Source organism: Danio rerio, chromosome 17 (assembly GCF_049306965.1).
Source record: "Danio rerio strain Tuebingen ecotype United States chromosome 17, GRCz12tu, whole genome shotgun sequence".
In the NCBI taxonomy this organism is placed as follows: Eukaryota; Metazoa; Chordata; class Actinopteri; order Cypriniformes; family Danionidae; genus Danio; species Danio rerio.
This window is the reverse complement of record NC_133192.1, coordinates 2,890,001-2,904,807: the sequence shown is the minus strand read 5'-3', so window position 1 is coordinate 2,904,807 and position 14,807 is coordinate 2,890,001. Positions and strand designations below refer to the sequence as shown.

Sequence of the window (14,807 nt, the reverse complement as noted above, 5' to 3'; positions counted from 1 at the left end):
TTAACAGCACAAAACCAACTGACATTTACATTTCCCACCAATATTTCAAATCTTAACAGAACAGAGCCAACTGACATTTACATTTCCTACCAATATTTCAAATGCAAAACCAACGGACATTAATATTTCCCACCAATATTTAAAAATCTTACTTTGGTATAAGAGGACAGAATGCTTAGCTATTACCTTCTATGTTTCTATACTTGTGGCACTCTGGGTTGTGCTGTGTATAGGGGAGTGTATTTGGTGATGGTAGATCTACAGTACTTTTGTTTTATGTTGTATTTAACAACATAATAATTGAAAAAGAAAACAAATTTCACTGGAGGGTAAATAATTTTGCCCTCAACTGTAAGTACATATAGTAAACTCTAAATGGAAAGACATTGAGGGATGGAATGAAAAGGGGAAGGGATGAGAAAGGAAAAGAGAAGGAAAGAAGAAAAAAAGAACATGATAATTGACAGAAGACTGGACAGATGCGTTTCGATTTTTTTCCCTCTCTCTCAATATTAATAATGACAATACATCAGTATTATTATTGTTATTATCTTCATTATTATTTCCATCACAAAAACTTTATTATTATTATTATTATTATTATAGACGTTATTACTATTATTCTTATTTTTTATTAGATGGATCTGAGCAGCATCATGGAGGTAAGAAACACTGAATGTTGTGTAAAACTGCAGTGCGTGTTGATGCAGAAATGCTTATAATGGACCAAAATATGAATTAAAAACCAGCCAATATAAAAATGGACAAATAAAAAAATGAATACAACAAAACCCAAGATATTTTCATTCCTGATTTTTTATTTTATTTTAATTTAACAACTATACTTGCATTTGTTGTAGCAATATGTAAAATCTTAATAGAATAGAACGAAACCAATCGCCTTAACATTTCCCACTAATAGTTAAAATCTTAATAGAACAGAAATAACTGACATTTAAGTTTCCCACCTATATTTGAAATTTGAATAGAACAAAAATAACTGACATTTATGTTTCCCACCAATATTTGAAATTTCAAAAGAGCAAAAAGAAACCTGAGGTTTACGTTTCCCACCAATATTAAAATTTCAAAACCCACTGATATTAACATTTACCACCAATACTTAAAATCTTAATAGAACAAAACCAACCAACATTTACTTTTCCCACCAATATTTAAAATACTAAACCAACTGACATTAATATTTCCCACAATATTTAGAAATCTAAATAAAACCAAATTAATTAACATCAACGTTTCCCACCATTGTTTAAAACTCTGAATAGAACAAAATCAACTGACATTTACATTTTCCACCAATATTTAAAATACAAAACCAACTGACATTAACTTTTCCCACCAATATTTAATATTTTAATTAAAAAAACGTACTGAAATTTACGTTTCCTACCAATACTTAAAATCCTAATAGAACAAAATTAATCGCCATTTATGCTTCCCACCAATATTTAAAATCATAATAGAACAAAAATAAGTGACATTTACGTTTACCACTAATATTTTACATTTACATTTACATTTAGTCATTTAGCAGACGCTTTTATCCAAAGCGACTTACAAATGAAGACAAAGAAGCAATTTACACAACTATAAGAGCAACAATGAATAAGTGCTGTAGGCAAGTTTCAGGTCTGTAAAGTCTAAGAATGAAAGCATTAGTAAATTTTTTTTTTATTGTTTTTTGGGTACAGTTAGTGGTATATCCAGAGAGGCAATTGCAGATTTGGAAGGGAAGTGGAGACTAAATAGTTGAGTTTTTAGTCGTTTCTTGAAAGCAGCGAGTGACTCTGCCGTTCTGATTCAGTTTGGGAATTCATTCCACCAACTGGGCAGATTGAACGCGAGAGTTCGGGAAAGTGATTACCTCCCTCTTTGGGATGGAACCACGAGGCGACATTCATTCACAGAACGCAAGTTTCTGGAGGACACATAGATCTGCAGAAGTGAGAGCAGATAAGAAGGAGCAAAGCCAGAAGTCGCTTTGAAATTTTAAATTTAAATTTTAAAAAATCTTAAAACAACAAAACATTTACATTTCCCATCGATATTTCAAATCTTAACAGAACTATAATAACTGACATTAAAATTTCCCACCAATATTTCAAACCTTAATAGAACATTTCCGGCAACGCAGTGGGACAGGTAGTGCAGTCGCCTCACAGCAAGAAGATCGCTGGTTTGAGCCTCAGCTGGGTCAGTTGGCGTTTCTTTGTGGAGTTTGCATGTTCTCCCTGCGTTCGCATGGGTTTCCTCCGGGGTTTTCCACCGATATTTCAAATTTTAATAGAACATATATATCCAACATTTGCGTTTCCCACCAATATTTCAAATCTTAATAGAACAAAAATAAGTGACATTTACGTTTCCCATCAATATTTAAAACTTTAATAGATAAAAATCAATTAATATTTTAACCGACTGGTTTTAATTATAACAAAAATTAATACTAACCATCAGAATTTTTACCGCATTAAAACCAGTAATCGTAACAAGAGCAAGTCTGTATAGGGGGATCTCACTTGGAACAGAAAGCATGACAGTTTTCACACCTACATCCTCTTTTACAACCGACATCGCAAACATTTCCCGTAAGAATACCAGCCTCAGACACACACGTTCCTCACACTTCAGCAGATCACCCACAATGCTCTGCTTTAAAACAACAACAACAAACTAGGGCTGTGTGTGATATATATAGTCAAAGTCGGAATTACTCACCCTCCAGTGAATTATTTATTTTTCCAATGTTTCCCAAATGAGATTCACTGTCTTGTGCTTAAATATTATTATTTATATATTATTTCCGCATGTGTTATTGAAGTTTAAACCATCCTCTGTCACTCTTAAGCTGCTTAACATGTCAATACCTCTACATAGAACTTCATGTGGAACTTATTAAGAAACTACATCAACAAAACTCTTTGCAAAATAATGTCTAATTATAGATAAAACCACATCAGTTATTAATATTGTCTTTTTTTTGTGAAAAACGCACTGCCCTTCAGCAAATGAATGATCAAACACCGCTAATAAGAGTGTGTGAGCTTTTGGCCTTTGCTGTTTGTGTAGCTGGGTCAGTGTGAAGTGCTGCGTCTGCAGGAAACCCAGAATTCCTCTGGTTTGTAGGTTTTCTCAGGTGTCGCTCCTCTGGCAGGAATGTGTTTGCACCATCACATTCCTTCAGTGCAGACTTCTCAGACTTCAAGACTTCACGTTTCAATGCATTTATATCTTTTTCATTGCGTGTGCCTTTTGTAAATTCCCATAAAGCAATGTCATCTCATTAGAAAAAAAAAGTGCAGTAGGAAAATAATGTTTAAAGGGCACCTATCATGAAGATCCTCTTCTGTAAGCTGTTTGGACAGAACTGTGTGTAGTATAGTGTGTGATAATAGAGTGATATAAACACAATAAGTCTCTTTTTTTAATTTCCTGACGTTAAAATAGGATACGAATCCCTCCCATTATTTATTTTGAGGCCGATTGCAGTGTGACCTGGAGTGCGGTTTCCCCGCCCACTGAATTGATTGACAGCCGCGTATTAGCATGACTCTATAGTGACATGTATAATCATATAAACAAGACAGGACATGCGCAAAGCAACCAGGATTAAAGGATCTGTTCAGCTCTCTGTGATCATCAATCATTATCAAGTGTGATCAAGAATGAGTTTCACAAGTTTAAAACGTTTCTAAAACAGTGCATGTTTGTAATGAATTACACGGACTTTAGCATCTTTATCACCACAGCCACATGACCGTACAATTATAGAAGACGACGCTTCTATCCCGATTTATGGACGTTGTCATTGCAGTTGCGCTGTACTGCTCTGAGCAAACCAAAAATAACAAACCAAAACATAAAAGCAACGTATCCGAAGACACGTTCTTCACCACCCTGGACTAGGGTTGGGTATCAACCCGGTGCCATTATAGCACCGCTACCTTTGTAACCGGTATGTACCAGACCGAATCAGTTTCTCAAGCAGTTTGTGATGCATTTTGGAGACAGGAGATGAGCCCCTGGTTTAATGCACCACCTGGACTGAGAAACCTGTTCTCAAAGACTTACTTTTAATCATTATTTTGGTCGCACACATATTTAGATAGCCTTCAGCAGAATTAAAATTAGCCATTTTAATCTAGATTAATTCCAAGATCTCAGTGAGATTAATCCAGATTGAAAAAATGAATCTATGCCCACCTATAGTTTTGTACAGACTATAGAAAAATAAATTCAGTTACAAACACAGACTCCTTACTTCTACCGAGGATGGGGGATTGTAATGCAATGTTACGGCCCAAAACTTAAAACTGGCTCGAATAACAACAACAACAAAAACAATCAAGAGTTAAGCCGAACAGATGAAAGACAAAGACGATTTAATTAATAAATTGACGTCCCGTCAATACTTTATAATTTTCATAAATCATACGTTTCCAAAAGAGATTAAACATTAACAAAAATCAAGCATTCAGATAGGGCAGCTAAGGAAAACAGATCTTTGACTATACTGTTTTTTAAAATGGACAGATCTTACCTACAACTCCCATGAGAGGAATAAAAAACAGGTGAGTCTTCCGGGCCACTGCTTACCTTCACTAAACTAAATAAATAATAAAACGTGACTATGAAAAATAAACCAAGATTGCAAGAGAGAGAGCTGCCATTGCTGTCAGCCTTATATACCTTGAATCCCCAGTGACGTCACGGGCGTCATCCAATCCTGGACAAGCCGGGTAGAAAAACTCCTCCTATAACTCAAGCGCAACAAGCACAAACCCGCAACGAATAAATAAAAGAATTAAATTACACAGACCCGTGTAACAATCAGGTTGATGCTGCAAAATTCATTAAAGGGTCACGAAACACCAAAACACATTTTTTGAGCTGTTGACAGTCGTATATGTGTCCCACACTGCTAAAAACACTATTAGGACACCTATATTTCACTAAAAAGTGTAAATTGGTTGTTTTTGCGTTATTTTAAGCAAATTCGTACTTCCTGTTTGAAACGAATTTTTGAAGCTGAGTCACGGTCATGACATAATAGCGTGTATTCCAGCGTGCAGACTGGGCGTCTGTGCCTGAGTGAGTCTTATTACGTTTTACAGTGTGATGCATTAATGCATGAGTAAGGCTTGGATCAAACCAATCAGCGCACTCTATTGTGCAACTTCATTAATATTCATTACTATCACCGTGTTTTCAGGACAGAGACGCCACGTTGTGTTGGCAAAACAAGCGTGAAGTGTTGCTTTTATAGTTTGCTGCAGTTAAGTTTCGTTTTCATTTTCTCTCTGTGAGAGCTCAGACTCACGTGTGGATTACAGTGTACGCGACGTGCGACAACAATAACTTACGTGTCTAAGGAGGATTATTGTTTACCTGAGAGCTGTTCTCATCTGCAAACGCTGGGATCTGGAATCGTTTGTAGTATTCTCTTCATAAAGACGCGGCTCTAGTTGCTGGTGATTGTCCTGTCTCTACAGATTTGGTAAGTGATTGACCAGCGCTCTTTGTTTATTCAGTTTGTTCGTATCTAACAAACTATTGCACAGAGTGTAAACACGTTAGCACCACAACCAAACTTTAATCTCGTGTAGGGTTTTTACCGCATTTAGTGACCGGAATAACACGCGCGGCTTTCTGACACTACCTGTCGTGTGCATCTAAGTTTCTGGGAAATGCAGAGGGTTTTTTTCTCTCATTCACCGTGCGGTATCAAACATTGCATGAAAAATACACGCTTAGAGCAGTTCCTCGAATCAAATATCTCGTGTGTCGCTAGGGGCATGAATGAATTCCCTGAATGAAAGAGCCAAACTGCAGTTAAAGTCCACCATTTAATAATTTGGCTAATAATTCGACTACAGATGTCCATGTAGGGTAAACACCATCACATTCTCCTGTATGTATGTGTGTGTGTGTGTGTGTGTGTGTATTTTGACTCTGAAACTCGCGCCTGCCCAAATCGACACTCCCACACCCTCCCACTTTAGTTCCTCCGACACTCCCCCCTAAACAGAGCTGGACACGCCCACTTTTCTGACTTTTTCCAAAGAAGAGGTGTGAAAACACCCAGCTGAAACGAGGGGGTTTCATGGCCCTTTAATAAATTGGAGTTACTTAAGGGATATTGGCAGGTCCCATTAACCGAGTGTGCTCGTGAAATATAATCGTTTATATCACCTGATGGGCTATTCTCTTACCGGGTGATGAGCTTCGGCCTGCAGAGTGTGCCTGCAACATTTCAAAAATTAAAGATTAAAGTAGTTGCAGGACTAGAAGGTGTTAAGTTTACTTGGATGATACTATTGCAGTATATCCTCTAGGATTTTTTCAAGCTGTGGCGGCAGACTGTTGGGCCTTTTACACAGATCTACCAACTACCTGTTGTGTTATTTCAATGACAAATGTCGTGAGCACAGTATTACAAGTCAGGATCGCATTTATGTTACATGAGCATGTGAATCTTTTTGCTTTTGCGCCGATTTCCTGTTCATGCACAAAACTTCTTGCACACCCTCAAATATACACTGCCCAAGCGCAAATTTTCATGTGCACTCTCAATTAAACACTGCTGAAGTGCGGTTTAGTGAGTTTGTGTTGTGAGTATGTCTCTAACATTTATTAGATTTGCTAGGAATATTGATGAATGTCTCCAATAGACCTACAGAGCGGCATTAATGCGTCCTGAAGTAAAGTGAACATTAATAAACTCCAGCAAGATAAAGTCATCTATAAACTTTAAAGTATTATAAAGCACTGTCTATTAAGTAATTATTCAATCTGTGTTCATCTTAACTGAAAGTTAAGATGAAACTGAAACTGAACAACGACTGAATGTTTTGAATGAGTAGTAATGTAACAGTGGCAGGGTGAATTCGGGTGTGGCGCCCCCTATAGATGAATGAATGTTGCGGAAACCATGCTATTGTGTTAAGTGACAGCAGGCCAGAGCATCTTCATTGTTTGCACCTTCTTCTTGATCGCCTTGCGCAGGCCAACCTTACCATCAGTTTGGCTAAATGCGAGTCTGCAGCGGGTGACTGTGGCATACCTGAATACTAGTATCTTGAATTGAATATCCAGTCAAACATTCTGTGCTGTCAAAGCTAACAGAAATCGGTTATTAGAAATGAGTTATTAAAACTATTATGATTAGAAATGTGCTGAAAAAAATCTTCATTCTGTTAAACAGAAATTGGGTAAAAAGAAATATACAAGAGGGCTAATAATTCTGTCTGCACGTTTAGACACTTGTATTTTGTGAAACGCGCTGTACAAATAAACTGTTCCTGGGTTTTTAAAGGGCTTTTCCTGTGTGCGAGTGTTTTCTGTGAATTATGAGGTGTGTTATGGGTCAGCGGGGCCACTTTTAGGCTCTTGAATATTTTAATAATTGGCCTCCTGTGAGCCGCTTTGGGTTTTTTCTGTAGGTCTGAAACTGATGTCATGTGTTTCTGAGAGTGTCTGGGAATATCACATCAGAGTTTATTCAGGACACGAGTGTGTTTCCCTCTTCTTATTTTAGCTCTTTAAATAATCTGATATACTTCCTGAGGGAAACAGAGCCTTATGTTTGGTGTTTATAGCACATTAGGTTCTGGTTTAATGTTTGTTATATACAGTTGAAAGCAGAAGTTTACATACACTGTAAAAAGGCAGCATTTAAAAAAAGTCAGATGTTAATGTCACTAAACTTTTCCTCTTTTAGGTAAGTTAGGAAGATCACATTTGTTTCTGTTCTGCTTAATAACAGAATAACGAGAAAGTGTTTTAACTTTTATTGAAAGTCAAAAGTTTACACACAATAAGATTATTCTGCCTCTGGAAAAGCTCAGATGATGATGTGGAGGTTTTGGAAGTTTCTGATTGGCTGATTGACAACATTTGAGTTAATGTGAGGCACAACTGTAGAATAGTATTGAAGGAAAAGCTCAAACACACTGCTTCCTTTCATGACAACATGGGAAAACCAACAATCAACAACAAAGCCAGATTACGATTTGCTAAATAATTTTTGAAGACATGTCCTGTTAACTGATGGAGCTAAGATTGAACTGTTTGGCCATAATGACCAGTGTTACATTTGGAGGACAAAGGGGAAAGCGCACAAGCCTAGGAACACCATCCCAACTGTGCAGTATGGGAGCGGCAGCATCATGTTGTGGGGCTGTTTTGCTGCAGGAGGGACTGGTCCACTTCACAGCATAGATGGCATCATGAAGACAGAACATTATGGAGAAATACTGAAGCAACATCTCAAGACATCAGCCAGGAAAGTAAAACTTGGCCACAAATGGGTCTTCCAAACAGACCATGACCCTCAGCATACTGCCAAATTAGTTCACATGTGCTTTAAGGATGACAGAGTGAATGTTTTGGAGTGGCCATCACAAAGCCCTGATGTTAATCCTATAGAAAATTTTGAAAAAAAAAAGAGTTGAAAAAGCTTGTGCGAGCAAGTCAGCCAACAAATCTGACTCAGTTACAGCAATTCTGTCAGGAGGAATGGGCCAAAATTCCTGCAAACTATTGTGAGGAGCTTGTGGAAGGAGACCCAAAACATTTGACCAAAGTTATACAGTTTAAAAGCAAAGCTAAAAAAAATACCAAGGAAATGTGTGTAAACTTTTGACTGTCTAGAAATTAATACAAAATTCTGAAAACAAATTCTCTTATTATTCTGGCATTTAGCAAATGTAAATAATTTAGGTAATCCTAACAGACCTAAAATAGTAAACGTTTAGCATGATTTACCATCAGACATTTATTTTTAAATAGTTATGTTCTGTTTTTTAGAGTGTATGTAAACTTCTGGATTTAACTGAATGTGCAGCACTGTGGTGGATGTTATAATGGATGACTGAATGAGTTTGGCATTGGTGGATGATGTGAGCTGCAGGAAACGCCCAAATATGGTGATGTTTCCCTGATCTGAGGCTGTTTGGGTGAAACTAGACTTTTTGTTGGTCATTTAACATTTTAAACTGACATGAAAAGTGTGTGTTTGTGCTTTATTTTTGTTTATGATTTTAAATGATGTTAAAACACTACAAAAAGCAAATGATAAAAATGTCATTCATTTATTTTGGATTCATTTTGTCTGATTTAAAATCATTAATCCAAACAGCAGCACTGTTTGAACAATATTGAAAATGACACTGTTTGCATTGTTGTATTGTTAGTGGTGATCTTTAATAGTTTACTTCACATATATTGTCAAGCCAATGTGCACGTTTTATTTCAGATCTGAAATAACCCTCTAGCGCCATCTGCTGTACTCTTACATGCATCACAGTATAAAAGCAGATTAAAGCCAATCACAGCTGCAGATTGAGTATTAATTATATTCTGTTTCTTATATTCTCAGGATTATCTAGTGCACATCATTGACACCAGAGATCTTCCTATTAAACCAGAGCAAGTGTGTTCACTATTTGGGAATATCGAGCACATTTATGAGTTTAACAGGTGAGCTTCAGATTTCTAAAATATACATTATTCATACAACATGCACACATCGATTCAAGTTAAGGTTTGGTGACAAAAAATAGATCAATTTATTTATTTATTTAAGTATTATTTTTTTTAATTAAATATATATATATATATATATATATATATATATATATATATATATATATATATATATATATATATATATATATATGTATATATATATATGTATATATATATATATATGTATATATATATATATATATATATATATATATATATATATATATATATATATATATATATATATATATATATATATGTCACCAAACCTTAACTTGAATAGACATAAAAATAGTATATATATATATATATATATATATATATATATATATATATATATATATATATATATATATATATACTATTTTTATGTCTGTTGTGTAATGTTCTGCTCACAAAGTCTGCATTTATTTAATATAAAATACAGTTGAATATATATATATATATATATATATATATATATATATATATATATATATATATATATATATATATATATATGTCACCAAACCTTAACTTGAATAGACATAAAAATAGTATATATATATATATATATATATATATATATATATATATATATATATATATATACTATTTTTATGTCTGTTGTGTAATGTTCTGCTCACAAAGTCTGCATTTATTTAATCTAAAATACAGTTGAATATATATATATATATATATATATATGTCACCAAACCTTAACTTGAATAGACATAAAAATAGTATATATATATATATATATATATATATATATATATATATATATATATATATATATACTATTTTTATGTCTGTTGTGTAATGTTCTGCTCACAAAGTCTGCATTTATTTAATATAAAATACAGTTGAATATATATATATATATATATATATATATATATGTCACCAAACCTTAACTTGAATAGACATAAAAATAGTATATATATATTTATATATATATATATATATATATATATATATATATATATATATATATATATATATATATATATATATATATATATATATATATATACTATTTTTATGTCTGTTGTGTAATGTTCTGCTCACAAAGTCTGCATTTATTTAATATAAAATACAGTTGAATTGTAAAATATTATTGCAATATAAAATAATTGTTTTCTTTTTAATTGTACTTTAAAATGTAATTTATTTCTGTGATGAAAAACTGATTTAAAAATATATATATTGATTATGTTTGTATGTATTTTATCAGTTGTTATTAGTATTAAATAGATCCTTTCTATTATTACTTTAGTTGTTATGTTAAGTTTTTAAAATGGTGTTATATTTAGTTTTATAAATATTCTTATTAATAGTATTATTTAATTGGTGAATATATAAATAACATTTTAAAACAGTATTTGCAATAAAAGTTGTTTTTTTTATAATTAATATTACTACTACTAAAAGTACGTACTTTTAAATAAACCGCCAACTGTTCAACAAACTATCGTTTTCATAATGTTAATTTGTGTGTGTATGTGTATGTGTGTGTGTGTGTGTGTGTGTGTGTGTGTGTGTGTGTGTGTGTGTGTGTGTGTGTGTGTGTGTGTGTGTGTGCGGGCGTGCGTGCGTGCGTGCGTGCGTGTGTGCGTACATATATATATATATACATTTATATATATGTGTGTGTGTGTGTATATGTTTACATTTATATGTAAAAACAGTATGTACTACAGTATGTGCATTTATACACTCACCGGCCACATTATTAGGTATTGTAACTGCTCATTACCACAAATTTCTAATCAGCCAATCACATGGCAGCAACTCAAATGCATTTAGGCATGTAGACATGGTGAAGACCATCTGCTGCAGTTCAAAGCGAGCTGATAGAAAGGCAACAGTAACTCAAATAAGCACTCGTTACAACCGAGCTCTGCAGAAGAGCATCTCTGAACACACAACACGTCCAACCTTGAGGCGGATGAGCTACAGCAGCAGAAGAGCACACCGGGTGCCGCTCCTGTCAGCTAAGAACAGGAAACTGAGGCTACAATTCACACAGACTCACCAAAACTGGACAATAGAAGATTGGAGAAACGTTGCCTGCTCTGATGAGTCTCCATTTCTGCTGACACATTCAGATGCTCGGCTCAGAATTTGGCGTCAACAACATGAAAGCATGGATCCATCCTGCCTTGTATCAGCGGTTCAGGCTGGTGGTGGTGGTGTAATGGTGTGGGGGATGTTTTCTTGGCACACTTTGGGCTCATTAGTACCAATTGAGCATCAACGCCACAGCCTACCTGAGTATTGCTGCTGACCATGTCCATCCCTTTATGAGCACAGTGTCTCCATCTTCTGATGGCTACTTCCAGCAGGATAACACACCATGTCATAAAGCCTGAATCATCTCAGACTGGTGTCTTGAACATGACGATGAGTTCACTGTACTCAAATGGCCTCCACAGTCACCAGAGCTCAATCCAATAGAGCAACTTTGGGATGTGGTGGAACGGGAGATTGGCATTATGCATGTGCAGCCGACAAATCTGCAGCAACTGTGTAATGCTATCATGTCAATATAGAGCAAAATCTCTGAGGAATATTTCCAGTAGCTTGTTGAATCTGAAGGCAAAAGGGGGTCCAACCATGTACTAGTACCTAATAAAGTGGCCGGCATATGTATATCTCAGCTATAGTATCTACTATAGGCATTTGATATCTAAATATCTCTGTTAACTCCAGTTTTAATAGTTTAACTCCACTTGTTTGACCATTTTGTTCTTATAACTCGACTTTAATGCGTTCTGTTAACCAGCTTCTGTTCTGTAAATCATTCTTTCATGCATCACAGATGTACAAACAGCATCAGCGTGAGTCCGACTTCATCCTCACCATCACCAACAATCTTTTTGTTCATCTTTTAAAGCGTGTGTTGATTGTCCGCCAATGTTGTTGTGTTTGCAGTGAGCTGCTGCAGTGTTTGGATCTGTGCGCCAGTGATCCTGTGGCCATCGCTCGCTGCTTTGTGGACAAGGTAACAAGCACTCATTATAAAAAACACTCAGTGCTCAGCGTATTTGACTTCACCCCTCACAAATCTCTCAGTTATATTAAGGTTCTCTGTATATATAAGTGCATATACATTATATTAGTCAGTACTAAAACCAAATCTGAAGCTAATCTAACAAAATAACTTATTATAATTAGGCATGCACAATATATCGACAGCTATATCGCTAAACAACAACTCGCAGAAATGCCAACTGACTGAGCAAGGTGCTCCGGTTTCCCCAACAGTCCAAACACATGCGCTATAGGGGAACTGATGAACTAAACTGGCCGTAGTGTATGAGTGTGTGTTTGAATGTGAGAGTGTATGGGTATTTCCCACTACTGGGTTGCAGCCGGAAGGCCATCCGCTGTGTAAACATATCCTGGAATAGTTGGTGGTTCCTTCCGCTGTGGCGACCCCTGATAGATAAGGGACTGAGCCGAAGGAAAATGAATGACTGAATATCATTTTAAAAACATTAAGTAGAGATGCCAAATGTTGAGTGGATTTCTTATATGTTGTGTTGTTTGATTGCAGAGCGAGTATTTCGAGATCTACACGCAGTACTGCACTAACTACCCAAAGTAAGTGGAGCGCAGCGTTTAATAATGATGATTATGACAGATCATTGCTGCGAGTCACAAACGTCCTTCATGAACCTCGTCAGACAGACAGAAAGAGACGTGACTGCGGGCTTCAGGAGCCACACACACACTCTTAACAGCGCTCGCATACAGCTGTAGTCAGAATTATTCGCCCTCCTGTGAAATTTTGTTTTCTTTATCCGATATTTACCAAATTATGTTGAACAGATTCAGGAAATTTTCACAGTATTTCCTATAGGGCTGTGCAATTAATCGAAAATCCGATTTTGATTTCGATTATGGCTTCTAATGATTATGAAAAACCATTAATCGAAATAAACGATTATTGCATCATATACCAAACGCGCGAAAGACAGCGTGCTTATGTGAGTGTGCAACACGCGCGTGCTTATGTGAGTGTACAACAACATAGCATGAGCGCTTTAATGGTCAAATAGGTGTCAAAACACGGTGATTAGTGATTATTAATATTAATCCTCATTTGCATAATAAACAAACGAGTTGAGAATCAAAAGACGTGAAAGAGAAACCATTAAAGTGACAGTGCGAAATGCTGCCGCCTGTTTAATCATTAATCAAACAACAAGAACATCCCGTACTGCTCCTGACTGAAGGATTTTTGTAGCTGAAGTGTTTTTCTTAGGGTGAAGATCAGGGGCGGACTGGCCATCTGGCAATTCTGGCAAATGCCAGAAGGGCCGGACCATTTTTTTAAATGTGGGCCGGTCAGTTTTTTATTTTTATTTTTTATTTTATTATTATTTTTTATATGTATTGTTTTTACATGCAGGCAGGTTTTATCTCGTGTAACGTGAATATTATGATGACGTTGATGATGGTAATAATAGTAATAATAATAGTAAATGTTAAGCATTTGGCCCAATCGGTGATAGTTTTGAGAGGGGCCGACTCAATCAAAGATTACGCGGACATAATCAAAGTCTGGCAAGAATGTCAAACAAACAGTACGTATGGTAATGTGGGCTGGTGTGGCTATAGTGCCAGGGCTGAATTTTTTTTTTCCGTCTCTGGTGAAGATGCTTAAATCACAGTTTGTTTTATATTTTTATTCTATTGTATTTATTTCTCTTTCCTTTGCAGGGTGGAAAATAACTATATATAAGCAGTTGAAGTCAGAATTATTAGCCCTCCAGAATATTAGCAACCCTTTTCCTCCAATTTCTGTTTAATGGAAAGAAGATTTTTTTAAAACTTATTTCTGAACACAATAGTTTTGATATCTCAAGTCTAATTACTGATTTGTTTTATCTTTGCTATGATGACAGCACATAACATTTTACTAGATGTTTTTTAAAATACAAGCATTCAGATTAAAGTGCAATTCAAAGGATTAATTAGAGTAATTAGGCAAGTCATTGTATAACAGCAGTTTCTTCTGCAAACAATCAAAACATATATTGCTTAAGGGGGCTAATAATATTGACCTTAAAATGGGTTTGAAAATATTTAAACCTGCTTTTACTCTAGCTAAAATAAACCAAATAAGACTTTTTCTAGAAGAAAAAAAATATTAGAGGAAATACTGTTAAGATTCCTTGCTCTGTTTAACATAATTTGGGAAATAGTTATTAAAAAAAGCAAAATTCTCAGGAGCGCTAATAATTTTGACTTCAACTGATAATCGTTTT

At 35.2% G+C, this 14,807-nt stretch overlaps 1 protein-coding gene across 2 annotated transcripts in view; it reads left to right on the top strand.

The window, feature by feature from the left end:
- Positions 1-14,807, top strand: part of LOC101885278 (pleckstrin homology domain-containing family G member 3) — a 112,376-nt gene that overhangs the window by 81,935 nt on the left and 15,634 nt on the right. For both annotated transcript variants that reach the window (XM_073928031.1, XM_073928030.1), the window contains exons 4-6: positions 9,401-9,501; positions 12,466-12,535; positions 13,091-13,137. In XM_073928031.1, coding sequence (XP_073784132.1) covers positions 9,401-9,501; positions 12,466-12,535; positions 13,091-13,137 — 218 coding nt within the window. The remainder of the gene's footprint in view (positions 1-9,400; positions 9,502-12,465; positions 12,536-13,090; positions 13,138-14,807) is intronic.